The 17978-nt window shown below is 33.5% G+C and overlaps 1 protein-coding gene across 7 annotated transcripts in view; it reads left to right on the forward strand.

Moving 5' to 3' along the window:
- LOC143245336 (epidermal growth factor-like protein 8) overlaps positions 1 to 17978 on the forward strand; it is a 107128-nt gene that overhangs the window by 60635 nt on the left and 28515 nt on the right. For all 7 annotated transcript variants that reach the window (XR_013025576.1, XM_076491570.1, XM_076491568.1 and 4 more), the window contains exon 3: positions 17246 to 17377. Coding sequence is in view for 6 of the 7 variants with exons in the window: in XM_076491570.1 (XP_076347685.1) it covers positions 17246 to 17377 (132 nt within the window). In the remaining variant the exon portion in view is untranslated. The remainder of the gene's footprint in view (positions 1 to 17245; positions 17378 to 17978) is intronic.

A 17978-nucleotide genomic window follows, 5' to 3' on the forward strand; every position in this document is an offset into this window, starting at 1 on the left:
AATATGCCAAAAATGGCTTAAAATAAGTCGAAATAACTTAAATGGATAATTCTGTTGTTTTTATCCGTATATTATTCGACAGGTGGCCTGGGCAACTATTTACGTCGATGACTTGTCTCACCATGATCAGATCCCAGATGCTGTAACAATACCATAGTGATATCCCAAGTCTCTTAACCCATGGCAGTATCAAAGACTATAAAATATTGTATAGGTGTAAATCATTTCTTAGCAGGATGGGTATAAGTTAGCAAAGCAAGAGTGATTGTGGCTCATCGTTCCCCGCTTAGACGGCGGTCAGTCTTTGGATTTACAACGCTAAAATCAGGGTACGGTGAACACGACAGATAAACCGATGTGGCTTTGCTTTAAGAAAAAAAATACAATTGTGAGGATGAATTTTTGTACCTTACAGTTCTTATCTCTTCTCTCATGGTCGCTGTCATCACCATTGAACTTGTCACCAGTATCGAATATCAGAGTATTTATTCACTGTGATGCCACCTATATGAGGCCTAGAATGGTCAGGTGGCTATGGCGCTCGACTCGTAATGTAAGGGTCGGAGATTCGATTCACTCTCATATCACACATGCTCGCCATATCAGCCGTTAGAACGCTATTAATCTACAGTCAATCTCACTATTCGTTGGTAAAAGGGTTGCCCGAGATATGGCCGTGGGTGCTGTTGGCTAACTGCCTTCCCTCAGTACTTAGTAGTAGCCTTTCATCTCTGATTCCATTACAAGTGTAAATTATGTATAAAAACACAGTACGGTAAAGAGTAGATAATACATAAATCTGTAAATTATGTATAGAAACACTGCACGGCAAAGAGTAGATAATACATAAATCTGTAAATTATGTATAGAAACACTGCACGGTAAAGAGTAGATAATACATAAATCTGTAAATTATGTATAGAAACACTGCACGGTAAAGAGTAGATAATACATAAATCTGTAAATTATGCATAGAAACACTGCACGGTAAAGAGTAGATAATACATAAATCTGTAAATTATGTATAGAAACACTGTACGGTAAAGGTAGATAATAAATCTGTAAATTATGTATAGAAACACTGCACGGTAAAGAGTAGATAATACATAAATCTGTAAATTATGTATAGAAATACTGCACGGTAAAGAGTAAATAATACATAAATCTGTAAATTATGCATAGAAACACTGCACGGTAAAGAGTAGATAATACATAAATCTGTAAATTATGCATAGAAACACTGCACGGTAAAGAGTAGATAATACATAAATCTGTAAATTATGTATAGAAACACAGTACGGTAAAGAGTAGATAATACATAAATCTGTAGATTATGTATAGAAACACTGTACGGTAAAGGGTAGATAATACATAAATCTGTAAATTACGTATAGAAACACTGTACGGTAAAGAGTAGATAATACATAAATCTGTAAATTCTAATTTTACAGCTTAGTTTAAGTGAGTTTATTTTCTGAAGTTGTAACGGAACGTGCTTCACCTAACAGCACAAACAGGTACTATAACTGTAAAATTACCCTCTTTATCAGTGGATTGAAAGCAGATGTTAATTGGCACTACTCTTAAGCTCAATAGTAAATATAATCTCAACTCCCAGTGGACTTACTTTTTATTCTGTGTATATTTGAATTACTATGAAATATTAAAAGTTCCCCGCTGGAACAGCGGTAGGTCTACGGATTTACATCGTTAAAATCAGGGGTTCGATTCCCCGCGGTGGACTCAGCAGATAGTCAGTTGTGACTTTGCTGTAAGAAACACACGCGTATGTAATATTAAATAATTGATTAATATGTGTGTACTTGCGCGTGCTGCATGATCACAAATACGGCACATTTCAAAATTTAACGATACCAATCAGAATTGGATCTACCATGACGTCGTGGTTGGTTTGATATGCTTTGTCATTTTTAAGACGGAAGTTTGGAAGTTACGCCAAATGAAAGTAAGCTTTTAAAAGAGTTTGAATTCATGTAATGAATTGAAATCACTGTGAGAAGAAAATATAAACAAATCTGGTTTTATTCAAACGTCGTGTTCTTACAGTAATTTTATTTTAAACGTTGTTACTTCCATATTTCCGGTAAACTGTGCATCTCACCCTTATGAAACTGTTGGTCTCAATGGTGTTTTGTGTAGTCGTACGTGCTGAGCCAACAATCTTAGAAAATCACTCAAAGAACAGATCGTGTCACAGTTGAATGTCAGTGTTGACCAGGAAGACAACAAAGGGGCGTAAAGTAAGGAAGACAAATTTTTATTGTCCCTAAAAATATTTAGTTACAATCTCGTGAACACATATAGCAAGGTGGCATTTTCCCACAATATTTCTTAAAATCAATGTCTTTTTTTTTCCTAAACACCTAACAGTGGTAATGTTCAAACGCAATGCTGTCTTTTTGACTTATTATGGTGTAAAAGTGCAGTAAACCACAGCATCGAGATTGTAAGTATGAAAAGGCTACGTGCCGTCTTACACGTTCTTACAGTTATTGTAATTTTTTGTAGGCTAATACCATGACGAGTGTTTCTTCCGCTAATTTAGATAAAAGACCCGGGTATTCGAGTCACATGGCGGGTTGCTGACGTGATTCTATGGAGGACCGGGAGAAACCAGTTTCTCAGTTCTCAAGACAATGACGTATTTTGAATAGCATAATGACAACTTCTGGATGTCACGACAAAGCGGATGTTTCACATGTGACAAAGTGTTGTTTTTCCTTTCGAAGGAACTCTGATTAGATTGACAAGTAGTTGTTTTAATATACATTAACCATACTTGTATTTAAGCTATCAAGTATGAAGATCATTCAAATATGTATATTTAATCCTTAAAAGAAAATATTTTTTTCCTTTCTATACTATTGTACGCGATATCCTTGGGTAACACGGAATTAACACGTGTATTTCAACCCCAACTCAAAGCAATGTGAAGTTTATTATTTTAGGACAATTTTACATATGATTTGATAATATAATAGTTGGTAGACTCCGGGTTTGTTAATTACTTCTGTTTATATATCTATCGTAGTGTAGGAAACAAGAGGACATAGCCTCGTACTCTTTTACTTCTGTTTATATATCTATCGTAGTGTGGGAAACAAGAGGACATAGCCCCGTACTCTTTTACTTCTGTTTATATATCTATCGTAGTGTGGGAAACAAGAGGACATAGCCTCGTACTCTTTTACTTCTGTTTATATATCTATCGTAGTGTGGGAAACAAGAGAACATAGCCCCGTACTCTTTTACTTCTGTTTATATATCTATCGTAGTGTAGGAAACAAGAGGACATAGCCCCGTACTCTTTTACTTCTGTTTATATATCTATCGTAGTGTGGGAAACAAGAGGACATAGCCCCGTACTCTTTTACTTCTGTTTATATATCTATCGTAGTGTGGGAAACAAGAGGACATAGCCCCGTACTCTTTTACTTCTGTTTATATATCTATCGTAGTGTGGGAAACAAGAGGACATAGCCCGTACTCTTTTACTTCTGTTTATATATCTATCGTAGTGTAGGAAACAAGAGGACATAGCCCCGTACTCTTTTACTTCTGTTTATATATCTATCGTAGTGTGGGAAACAAGAGGACATAGCCCCGTACTCTTTTACTTCTGTTTATATATCTATCGTAGTGTGGGAAACAAGAGGACATAGCCCCGTACTCTTTTACTTCTGTTTATATATCTATCGTAGTGTAGGAAACAAGAGAACATAGCCCCGTACTCTTTTACTTCTGTTTATATATCTATCGTAGTGTGGGAAACAAGAGGACATAGCCCCGTACTCTTTTACTTCTGTTTATATTTCTATCGTAGTGTGGGAAACAAGAGGACATAGCCCCGTACTCTTCAATCTCTCTCTGTAAATATGCATCAAAATTAGGAAACTTACTGTCGGGAAAAACAGAAGAACAAATAAAATTGAACCGAAACTAAACAGTTTCCAATGCCGTAAGACTCATATTTCCTCGCTTTGTTCGGTTTAATAAACAACTTATAATACCAAACAAAGAAATTAATGTACACTACACTGTCATATTTACCTGACTCTATGCATGTGTGCGTTAACGTCAATAATTAGTAACTTAATGTTTTGTATGTATTTATCATATAAAAATAAAATTAATACACTCAGATATTGCTTTTCACTCAGATTAGTCACTATAAAGATACAATGATCAGACAGGTTAGTCACTATAAAGATACAATGATCAAACAGGTTATTCACTATAAATATACAATGATCAGACAGGTTAGTCACTATAAAGATACAATGATCAGACAGGTTAGTCACTATAAAGATACAATGATCAGACAGATTAGTCACTATAAAGCTACAATGATCAGACAAGTTAGTCACTATAAAGAACAAGGGCTAGCTGTTGATACAATGATCAGACAGGTTAGTCACTATAAAGCTACAATGATCAGACAGGTTAGTCACTGTAAAGATACAATGATCAGACAGGTTAGTCACTATAAAGAACAAGGGCTAGCTGTTGATACAATGATCAGACAAGTTAGTCACTGTAAAGATACAATGATCAGACAGGTTAGTCACTATAAAGAACAAGGGCTAGCTGTTGATAACACCACAATGTGTTCCATGAGTTGATTCGGCCGTAATAAATATCTTTGATTTATATTTACAAGTAGAAAAATTATAGCTTTCTTTTTACATCTGTCGTCAGGACTAGCATTCTTATCCATCAATATCTCCACAATTGTAGCATAAGTTCAGCATATGGGTGTGTGTGAAAAGGCAATGCAACTGACCTGGATCTATCATTTATTGATGTATTTCTTTATTAACTCGGTATTAGGCCTACCGATGTATTACTGACGAATGATGTTAGGTCGGGTCACTGTTTACTACGTCACATGTTTTCAAGTAATCTCAGCAACAAAATAAGTTTAAAATGTGGCTCAGAGAATGTGTAGAAATTTGTTCCGAAGGACAAACAGATCGAGTATCGAAAAGTGCGTGTGAAAAACATAAAAATAAAACAGTACTCGTAGTTAATGTTATATAGAAATAAAAATAGCCAGAATTCTACCGTCGTAAAGAAAACAAAACTGATTCATCATTTTTAACTTAGGTTGTTAGTTTCAGGAAATCTACACTAATAATGTTTGTTTGTTTATGGAAACAGATTCATCAGTCTGTTTATAAATCATAAACTGAAATCTCTCTTCTTCAGTAGGTCTTGTTTTTATTGTTTTTTTCTAAAATTCTGGAAATAACGACAAATGTAACAAAAGGAGGAACATTACTATAGCCTACCACAGGTGGTAAAATACGTGTTAAGCTTCGCATTTATACGTGACTGTAATCAATTAGTATAACCTACCACAGGTGGTAAAATACGTGTTAAGCTTCAAACTTATACGTGACTGTAATCAATTAGTATAACCTACCACAGGTGGTAAAATACGTGTTAAGCTTCAAACTTATACGTGACTGTAATCAATTAGTATAACCTACCAAAGGTGGTAAAATACGTGTTAAGCTTCAAACTTATACGTGACTGTAATCTATTAGTATAACCTACCACAGGTGGTAAAATACGTGTTAAGCTTCGCACTTATACGTGACTGTAATCTATTAGTATAACCTACCACAGGTGGTAAAATACGTGTTAAGCTTCAAACTTATACGTGACTGTAATCTATTAGTATAACCTACCACAGGTGGTAAAATACGTGTTAAGCTTCGCATTTATACGTGACTGTAATCTATTAGTATAACCTACCACAGGTGGTAAAATACGTGTTAAGCTTCGCACTTATACGTGACTGTAATCTATTAGTATAACCTACCACAGGTGGTAAAATACGTGTTAAGCTTCGCATTTATACGTGACTGTAATCTATTAGTATAACCTACCACAGGTGGTAAAATACGTGTTAAGCTTCAAACTTATACGTGACTGTAATCTATTAGTATAAACTACCACAGGTGGTAACATACGTGTTAAGCTTCAAACTTATACGTGACTGTAATCTATTAGTATAAACTACCACAAGTGGTAAAATACGTGTTAAGCTTCAAACTTATACGTGACTGTAATCTATTAGTATAAACTACCACAGGTGGTAAAATACGTGTTAAGCTTCAAACTTATACGTGACTGTAATTTATTAGTATAAACTACCACAGGCGGTAAAATACGTGTTAAGCTTCGCATTTATACGTGACTGTAATCAATTAGTATAACCTACCACAGGTGGTAAAATACGTGTTAAGCTTCAAACTTATACGTGACTGTAATCTATTAGTATAACCTACCACAGGTGGTAAAATACGTGTTAAGCTTCGCATTTATACGTGACTGTAATCTATTAGTATAACCTACCACAGGAGGTAAAATACGTGTTAAGCTTCGCACTTATACGTGACTGTAATCTATTAGTATAACCTACCACAGGTGGTAAAATACGTGTTAAGCTTCAAACTTATACGTGACTGTAATCTATTAGTATAACCTACCACAGGTGGTAAAATACGTGTTAAGCTTCAAACTTATACGTGACTGTAATCTATTAGTATAAACTACCACAGGTGGTAAAATACGTGTTAAGCTTCAAACTTATACGTGACTGTAATCTATTAGTATAAACTACCACAGGCGGTAAAATACGTGTTAAGCTTCGCATTTATGCGTGACTGTAATCTATTAGTATAACCTACCACAGGTGGTAAAATACGTGTTAAGCTTCAAACTTATACGTGACTGTAATCTATTAGTATAACCTACCACAGATGGTAAAATACGTGTTAAGCTTCGCATTTATACGTGACTGTAATCTATTAGTATAACCTACCACAGGTGGTAAAATACGTGTTAAGCTTCGCACTTATACGTGACTGTAATCTATTAGTATAACCTACCACAGGTGGTAAAATACGTGTTAAGCTTCAAACTTATACGTGATTGTAATCTATTAGTATAACCTACCACAGGTGGTAAAATACGTGTTAAGCTTCAAACTTATACGTGACTGTAATCTATTAGTATAAACTACCACAGGCGGTAAAATACGTGTTAAGCTTCGCATTTATGCGTGACTGTAATCTATTAGTATAACCTACCACAGGTGGTAAAATACGTGTTAAGCTTCAAACTTATACGTGACTGTAATCTATTAGTATAAACTACCACAGGGGTAAAATACGTGTTAAGCTTCAAACTTATACGTGACTGTAATCTATTAGTATAAACTACCACAGGCGGTAAAATACGTGTTAAGCTTCGCATTTATGCGTGACTGTAATCTATTAGTATAACCTACCACAGGTGGTAAAATACGTGTTAAGCTTCAAACTTATACGTGATTGTAATCTATTAGTATAACCTACCACAGGTGGTAAAATACGTGTTAAGCTTCAAACTTATACGTGACTGTAATCTATTAGTATAAACTTCCACAGGTGGTAAAATACGTGTTAAGCTTCAAACTTATACGTGACTGTAATCTATTAGTATAAACTACCACAGGCGGTAAAATACGTGTTAAGCTTCGCATTTATACGTGACTGTAATCTATTAGTATAACCTACCACAGGTGGTAAAATACGTGTTAAGCTTCAAACTTATACGTGACTGTAATCTATTAGTATAACCTACCACAGGTGGTAAAATACGTGTTAAGCTTCGCATTTATACGTGACTGTAATCTATTAGTATAACCTACCACAGGTGGTAAAATACGTGTTAAGCTTCGCACTTATACGTGACTGTAATCTATTAGTATAACCTACCACAGGTGGTAAAATACGTGTTAAGCTTCGCATTTATACGTGACTGTAATCTATTAGTATAAACTACCACAGGTGGTGAAATACGTGTTAAGCTTCAAACTTATACGTGACTGTAATCTATTAGTATAAACTACCACAGGTGGTAAAATACGTGTTAAGCTTCAAACTTATACGTGACTGTAATCTATTAGTATAAACTACCACAGGTGGTAAAATACGTGTTAAGCTTCAAACTTATACGTGACTGTAATCTATTAGTATAAACTACCACAGGCGGTAAAATACGTGTTAAGCTTCGCATTTATGCGTGACTGTAATCTATTAGTATAACCTACTACAGGTGGTAAAATACGTGTTAAGCTTCAAACTTATACGTAACTGTAATCTATTAGTATAACCTACCACAGGTGGTAAAATACGTGTTAAGCTTCGCATTTATACGTGACTGTAATCTGTTAGTATAACCTACCACAGATGGTAAAATACGTGTTAAGCTTCGCATTTATACGTGACTGTAATCAATTAGTATAACCTACCACAGGTGGTAAAATACGTGTTAAGCTTCGCATTTATACGTGACTGTAATCTATTAGTATAACCTACCACAGGTGGTAAAATACGTGTTAAGCTTCGCATTTATACGTGACTGTAATCTATTAGTATAACCTACCACAGGTGGTAAAATACGTGTTAAGCTTCGCACTTATACGTGACTGTAATCTATTAGTATAACCTACCACAGGTGGTAAAATACGTGTTAAGCTTCGCATTTATACGTGACTGTAATCTATTAGTATAAACTACCACAGGTGGTAAAATACGTGTTAAGCTTCAAACTTATACGTGACTGTAATCTATTAGTATAAACTACCACAGGTGGTAAAATACGTGTTAAGCTTCAAACTTATACGTGACTGTAATCTATTAGTATAAACTACCACAGGCGGTAAAATACGTGTTAAGCTTCGCATTTATGCGTGACTGTAATCTATTAGTATAACCTACTACAGGTGGTAAAATACGTGTTAAGCTTCAAACTTATACGTGACTGTAATCTATTAGTATAACCTACCACAGGTGGTAAAATACGTGTTAAGCTTCGGATTTATACGTGACTGTAATCTGTTAGTATAACCTACCACAGATGGTAAAATACGTGTTAAGCTTCGCATTTATACGTGACTGTAATCAATTAGTATAACCTACCACAGGTGGTAAAATACGTGTTAAGCTTCGCATTTATACGTGACTGTAATCTATTAGTATAACCTACCACAGGTGGTAAAATACGTGTTAAGCTTCGCATTTATACGTGACTGTAATCTATTAGTATAACCTACCACAGGTGGTAAAATACGTGTTAAGCTTCGCACTTATACGTGACTGTAATCTATTAGTATAATCTACCACAGGCGGTAAAATACGTGTTAAGCTTCGCATTTATGCGTGACTGTAATCTATTAGTATAACCTACTACAGGTGGTAAAATACGTGTTAAGCTTCAAACTTATACGTGACTGTAATCTATTAGTATAACCTACCACAGGTGGTAAAATACGTGTTAAGCTTCAAACTTATACGTGACTGTAATCTATTAGTATAACCTACCACAGGTGGTAAAATACGTGTTAAGCTTCGGATTTATACGTGACTGTAATCTGTTAGTATAACCTACCACAGATGGTAAAATACGTGTTAAGCTTCGCATTTATACGTGACTGTAATCAATTAGTATAACCTACCACAGGTGGTAAAATACGTGTTAAGCTTCGCATTTATACGTGACTGTAATCTATTAGTATAACCTACCACAGGTGGTAAAATACGTGTTAAGCTTCGCATTTATACGTGACTGTAATCTATTAGTATAACCTACCACAGGTGGTAAAATACGTGTTAAGCTTCGCACTTATACGTGACTGTAATCTATTAGTATAATCTACCACAGGTGGTAAAATACGTGTTAAGCTTCAAACTTATACGTGACTGTAATCTATTAGTATAACCTACCACAGGTGGTAAAATACGTGTTAAGCTTCAAACTTATACGTGACTGTAATTTATTAGTATAAACTACCACAGGTGGTAAAATACGTGTTAAGCTTCAAACTTATACGTGACTGTAATCTATTAGTATAAACTACCACAGGCGGTAAAATACGTGTTAAGCTTCGCATTTATACGTGACTGTAATCTATAAGTATAACCTACCACAGGTGGTAAAATACGTGTTAAGCTTCAAACTTATACGTGACTGTAATCTATTAGTATAACCTACCACAGGTGGTAAAATACGTGTTAAGCTTCGCATTTATACGTGACTGTAATCTATTAGTATAACCTACCACAGGTGGTAAAATACGTGTTAAGCTTCGCACTTATACGTGACTGTAATCTATTAGTATAACCTACCACAGGTGGTAAAATACGTGTTAAGCTTCGCATTTATACGTGACTGTAATCTATTAGTATAACCTACCACAGGTGGTAAAATACGTGTTAAGCTTCAAACTTATACGTGACTGTAATCTATTAGTATAAACTACCACAGGTGGTAAAATACGTCTTAAGCTTCGCATTTATGCGTGACTGTAATCTATTAGTATAACCTACCACAGGTGGTAAAATACGTGTTAAGCTTGAAACTTATACGTGACTGTAATCTATTAGTATAACCTACCACAGGTGGTAAAATACGTGTTAAGCTTCGCATTTATACGTGACTGTAATCTGTTAGTATAACCTACCACAGGTGGTAAAATACGTTTTAAGCTTCGCACTTATACGTGACTGTAATCTATTAGTATAACCTACCACAGGTGGTAAAATACGTGTTAATCTTCGCATTTATACGTGACTGTAATCTATTAGTAAAATAGATACCACAGGTGTTAAAATACGTGTTAAAATACGTAAAATACTGTGAATCCAATGGTTAATGTTCGTATTCCGTATTATAATAATGATAAGAACAAAAAATTATTGTCGATTGACTGGACAAAAGAAATATATTAAATTCAGCGATATAAACTGATACTATGTGAAAACAGTTGTGTAAAAAAAGATGGCTGTCGTTTCAATAGTGTGAAAGTCACTCATTTACTAGGATAAATAGTTCTTTCATAATACGTGTAATCTGATGTTGGTGTGTCTAGTTTTATCAGAGTTCTACGTGACAGATTCTAATCACACTTTGTGAAATAGAAGCTATTGTTATCGTATTATTTGTGGTTAATTCAAATGTTTGTAATTTGTTAAAACCAGCCCCACTAAGTCATGCTCACCTTCTGAAGTGCAGGTCTGAACAAATCAACATGGCTAAAACTTGTAGAAAACCTCGGTAAATTTATTGTCATAATAATAATCCTTGACAAATTTATTGTCATAATAATAATATAAAACATTCACAATTTTATTTTCATTATACTAATATAAATCCTTAATAATTTTATTGTCCTTATAATAATATAAAGCCTTGACAAATTTATGTCATAATAATGATATAAAACATTCACAATTTTATTTTCATTATAATAATATAAATCCTTGATAATTTTATTTTCATTATAATAATATAAATCCTTGATAATTTTATTGTCCTTATAATAATATAAAGCCTTGATAAATTTATTGTGATAATAATAATATAAAACATTCACAATTTTATTTTCATTATAATAATATAAATCCTTGACATTTTACTGTTACTTTTATAACACTTTGGAATTTTATTGCTCTCAAGGTCTGGAAGTTTTTATTCTAATGATAATTTATAATATTCGTCCTGATTTTGCTTTCAATAATCATATAACATTTGAACAAAAGTCACACTTTATTTGTGTACCGTACGTCAAAGTTTCAAATGTGCACTTTCTTTGTAGTGTATCATTGTTTTTGCAATAGTTTCTCGAAAGAGGTGTTTGCAGATTGCACAGTTCGTGTCTTCAATGAACTGAATCTTTCGTCACATGTTCGAGTGAACCGAACTTTGTAGGTAACCGGTTTCTAAACACCTAGAAAAATTAGTCTTGGAGTACACGAAACAAGGAGTTTGACCGCAATTTATTAAGAGTTGAGTGCTGTGATTGGTCAGTAAGTACTGGTAGAATAGGATATCTTATTATGGAAACAAATTTTTTATTAGTCCTAATAAATTCATCACGATTTTAGAATTCTATAACCTCTTATGTAGTCCATGATAACCTACTATCAGTAGAATTGAGTTCGACGAACGATAGATTTATTTACTGAGCTGTAAACATTTTAACGGATTTTAAGTCCAGTAAGCCACTCAAAGATGGCACTCAATGAGTATATACTGAACAATATTTAAATAAAATATTTAATTTAAATCATAATGTACGTTACGAGATTTATCAATGAGCATAAAATGGTTTTGCTTTCACAAACCATTCAAATTTGTACCAATTTTTATCACTCAATCGTCTGCTGCTCTTGCAGCCATGTTTCCTAGTAACGTGGTGAAACAGACGTTCTGAACATGTTCGTCACGTCTGACGTCATACAGCCCAGGAGAGCAGTGAAACCTTCTCCGTTGTAATCACAATTAATAAAAGTTCCAACAAAGAAATAATGAAGGAACAGCGCTTTTTAGGAAATTGTCTCCACCCCAGCGTATTTTTATTTAACTTATCATTTATCCATCTCTCATTTTATCCCTGGGGCTCACGTGTACATAACGAAATATGTTGTGTCATTTGTAATCGTTAGTGCGGTTCATTTTAACAAAATTTAAGTAATGGCATTTATCGCTGTCAAATAAGAGGACAACGTGTAATTATCTTCATGGAAACCTAAAAGAGGGCGCTGACATATTATCAAAAAACTCAGGAACACCTATAATGTAATGGAGATAAATATATCTTGTTAAAGAGTCGCATGTAATCCACTGTAAAAAAAACAACAACAACAGAAAACTTGTTCTTTCTTCGGGTTAAACATTGTTTCTTTGCTTATATTATTTTTCTGAGTAGCTCACTTGAACTGTGTTAAACTTAAACCTTTTCTAAACTGTGAGTGTTTTAGCTTCTTAGTGATTTTGTTTGTTATTAGCTGTACATGTGAGTCATATGTACGTACATTCCTATCTTTGTTTAAGCTGATATAACAAAGACATCTTCGAAACAATAAAGCAGAGTAAAGGGTTTATTTTTTATTTTATTTTTAAGAAACAAACAGTTTGGGAAAATGTTGATTCATCCATATATACACAAATATATGTAGAGTGGGGGAGGGTAGAAGGAAACCACATTATTTGGAAGGAAGTCACCGTCGTATTTACCCCACAATAAAACATTATTGTGAAAAGTTATTAGTGACGGTCACAGTTTGTAGAAGAAATAACAATGAGGCTAAGGATGATCACTGTTGTACTTATCCCTAAACATAGTTTGAGGATGTAGTAAAGAGAGAACGAGGCTTAGTGGAATCACTGTTGTACTTATCCCTAAACATAGTTTGAGGATGTAGTAAAGAGAGAACGAGGCTTAGTGGAATCACTGTTGTACTTATCCCTAAACATAGTTTGAGGATGTAGTAAAGAGAGAACGAAGCTTAGTGGAATCACTGTTGTACTTATCCCTAAACATAGTTTGAGGATGTAGTAAAGAGAGAACGAGGCTTAGTGGAATCACTGTTGTACTTATCCCTAAACATAACAGTTGGAGGATGGATTAATGAGATGAGCTATACTTGCTCTGAATATGATGGATTCTTTCTTAGACACGATGTATATGTGACTGTAGACCACTGCAGCCCGATGAGTTTATTTTCACGTAATACGCTCGTTTAAATCACGAAACAGCTCTTTACGTTTGGAATTACTTTTAATATAACCGAAAAAACCCTATAAGCGCCATTTCTGATTTAAAAAAAAGCAATCCTGTTCACGTAGTTTTGTTTCTTAACGGAAGTTTAAATCTTTCTAAACATATGTCGCCACGTTATTTATATGATTATATTTTATCTTGTATATGATAACGTAATACATTACGTGTGTCTAGTACCTTAAATTTCTTTCCTGGTTTTTTGTATGCTTGTAACTAAAATCACGAAACATTAAAGCTTCGGATATTTTACATTAAGGATTAAGAAAAAAACGCTTTGCGTCTAAAACTCCGCGTGTTATAAGACAATTCAAAGTTTGTTGTATACCTAAAAGGGTTAACAGCGGGAAGTTTGTTGTATACCTAAAAGGGTTAACAGCGGGGACGAAGTTTTATTTTTCGTGCTTATTTCCTCTTTCAAGTTCAAGACTACCTTTCTTTTTACATATCACTTGGCCAGGTGGGTTAAGGCATTCAACTCGTAATCTGAGGGTCGCGGGTTCGAATCTCCGTCGCACCAAACATGCTCGCCCTTTAGTGCGATCAATCCCACTATTCGTTGGGAAAAGTGTAGCCCAAGTGTTAGCGGTAGGTGGTGATGACTAGCTGATAAATTAGGTATGGCCAGCACAGATAGTCCTCATGTAACTTTTCGCGAAATTAAAAAAACAAACAAATTTATCACTTAATTTATGACTTACTCTAAATCATAGAAACTATAGTGATCTTTAATTATACAATTCATTTATTTCCGTCGGTATCTTGTTGACTCCTAACTGACTTGTTTTTTCAACAGTGAAGTGATTATAAAACAACGCAACTGAATCGGGTTTCAGAAGGTACTTATTTCAGTCCATAAAAGGCTGGTGAAGTTTTAAAATTAAAGAAGGTGATGTTATTTTGATCTCTTTGTGTTACAAATTGGCAACAAATAGTTATTAAATTAATAGGACAACTGTGAAAACACATTAAGCAAAATCAGTTCCTTATGAAACTGACATCTCATTGAAAACGGGGGTTACAGTTGTTTCATGACTCTTTAAGAAAGGTGTGTGTTTTTATCAGCCAGTATATAATGAGAAAAACGTAAATAAAAATGTTTACTTTGTTTTCAACAGTTCTTTACCAGCCAGTATATAATGAGAAAAACGTAAATAAAAATGTTTACTTTGTTTTCAACAGTTCTTTACCAACCAGTATATAATGAGAAAAACGTAAATAAAATGTTTACTTTGTTTTCAACAGTTCTTTACCAGCCAGTATATAATGAGAAAAACGTAAATAAAAATGTTTACTTTGTTTTCAACAGTTTTTTACCAGCCAGTATATAATGAGAAAAACGTAAATAAAAATGTTTACTTTGTTTTCAACAGTTCTTTACCAGCCAGTATATAATGAGAAAAACGTAAATAAAATGTTTACTTTGTTTTCAACAGTTCTTTACCAGCCAGTATATAATGAGAAAAACGTAAATAAAATGTTTACTTTGTTTTCAACAGTTCTTTACCAGCCAGTATATAATGAGAAAAACGTAAATAAAATGTTTACTTTGTTTTCAACAGTTCTTTACCAGCCAGTATATAATGAGAAAACGTAAATAAAATGTTTACTTTGTTTTCAACAGTTCTTTACCAGCCAGTATATAATGAGAAAAACGTAAATAAAATGTTTACTTTGTTTTCAACAGTTCTTTACCAGCCAGTATATAATGAGAAAACGTAAATAAAATGTTTACTTTGTTTTCAACAGTTCTTTACCAGCCAGTATATAATGAGAAAACGTAAATAAAATGTTTACTTTGTTTTCAACAGTTCTTTACCAGCCAGTATATAATGAGAAAAACGTAAATAAAAATGTTTACTTTGTTTTCAACAGTTCTTTACCAGCCAGTATATAATGAGAAAAACGTAAATAAAAATGTTTACTTTGTTTTCAACAGTTCTTTACCAGCCAGTATATAATGAGAAAACGTAAATAAAATGTTTACTTTGTTTTCAACAGTTCTTTACCAGCCAGTATATAATGAGAAAAACGTAAATAAAATGTTTACTTTGTTTTCAACAGTTCTTTACCAACCAGTATATAATGAGAAAAACGTAAATAAAATGTTTACTTTGTTTTCAACAGTTCTTTACCAGCCAGTATATAATGAGAAAAACGTAAATAAAATGTTTACTTTGTTTTCAACAGTTCTTTACCAGCCAGTATATAATGAGAAAACGTAAATAAAAATGTTTACTTTGTTTTCAACAGTTCTTTACCAGCCAGTATATAATGAGAAAAACGTAAATAAAAATGTTTACTTTGTTTTCAACAGTTCTTTACCAACCAGTATATAATGAGAAAAACGTAAATAAAAATGTTTACTTTGTTTTCAACAGTTCTTTACCAACCAGTATATAATGAGAAAAACGTAAATAAAATGTTTACTTTGTTTTCAACAGTTCTTTACCAACCAGTATATAATGAGAAAAACGTAAATAAAATGTTTACTTTGTTTTCAACAGTTCTTTACCAGCCAGTATATAATGAGAAAAACGTAAATAAAATGTTTACTTTGTTTTCAACAGTTCTTTACCAACCAATATATAATGAGAAAAACGTAAATAAAATGTTTACTTTGTTTTCAACAGTTCTTTACCAGCCAGTATATAATGAGAAAAACGTAAATAAAATGTTTACTTTGTTTTCAACAGTTCTTTACCAGCCAGTATATAATGAGAAAACGTAAATAAAAATGTTTACTTTGTTTTCAACAGTTCTTTACCAGCCAGTATATAATGAGAAAAACGTAAATAAAAATGTTTACTTTGTTTTCAACAGTTCTTTACCAGCCAGTATATAATGAGAAAAACGTAAATAAAAATGTTTACTTTGTTTTCAACAGTTCTTTACCAGCCAGTATATAATGAGAGAGAGAGATATGAATAAATGTTGACTGTCTGTTCAGTAGTGTTGACTGTCTACTTAATAGTGTTGACTGTCTATTTAATAGTGTTAACTGTCTTTTTAGTAGTGTTGACTGTCTATTTAGTAGTGTTGACTGTCTACTTAATAGTGTTAACTGTCTATTTAGTAGTATTAACTGTCTTTTTAGTAGTGTTGACTTCTGTTTAGTAGTGTTAACTGTCTTTTTAGTAGTGTTAACTGTCTACTTAATAGTGTTGACTGTCTACTTAATAGCGTTGACTCTCTACTTAATAGTGTTGACTGTCTATTTAATAGCGTTGACTCTCTACTTAATAGTGTTGACTGTCTATTTAATAATGTTGTTTGTTTATTTAATATTGTTGAATGTCTCTTTAGTTGTGTTGACTGTATATTTAACAGTGTTGACTGTCTGTTTAGTAGTGTTGACTGTATATTTAATAATGTTGACGGTCTATTTAATAGTGTTGACTGTCTGTTTAGTAGTGTTGACCGACATATAACTAGAAATGTTGACTACATAGCGAACAGTTCTTTACCTAAGATTTTTAAGTAAGGAACTACATCTTCTCTTTGGGAGATTTTTGTATTAAAATATTTATTTTCATGTAATTCTTATTCAACATTCTATTTTGAGCTTATTCATTACGAAAATTTAATTGTATTAACACTTTTTTTTAGGCGACACGTGTGTGCCCGTAACAGTGTGGTCAACACTCCGTTAAAACAGCGCGAATCCTATAATAAGCCTGCTTACAAAAGTTACAGACGTGCCTGTGAAGACAACTCTGACAAAATATGTACATCGTATCGGTAAGTTACAGGAGTGTTTGTGAGGGCAACCATTACAATATATGTGTGTTATATCGGTAAGTTACAGGTGTGTTTGTGAGGACAACCATTACAAAATATGTACATCATCTCGGTAAGTTATAGTTGTGTTTGTGAAGACAACCCTTACAAGGTACATACATCATATCGGTAAGTTACAGATGTGTTTGTGAAGACAACCCTTACAAGGCACATACATCATATCGATAAGTTACAGGTGTGTTTGTGAAGACAACCCTTACAAGGTACACACATCATATCGGTAAGTTACAGGTGTGTTTGTGAAGACAACCCTTACGAGGTACATACATCATATCGGTAAGTTACAGGTGTGTTTGTGAAGACAACCCTTACAAGGTACACACATCATATCGGTAAGTTACAGGTGTGTTTGTGAAGACAACCCTTACAAGGTACACACATCATATCGGTAAGTTACAGGTGTGTTTGTGAAGACAACCCTTACAAGGTACACACATCGTATCGGTAAGTTACAGGTGTGTTTGTGAAGACAATCCTTACAAGGTACATACATCATATCGGTAAGTTACAGGTGTGTTTGTGAAGACAACCCTTACAAGGT

The sequence above is a fragment of the Tachypleus tridentatus genome, chromosome 2 (assembly GCF_004210375.1).
Source record: "Tachypleus tridentatus isolate NWPU-2018 chromosome 2, ASM421037v1, whole genome shotgun sequence".
Classification (NCBI taxonomy): domain Eukaryota; kingdom Metazoa; phylum Arthropoda; class Merostomata; order Xiphosura; family Limulidae; genus Tachypleus; species Tachypleus tridentatus.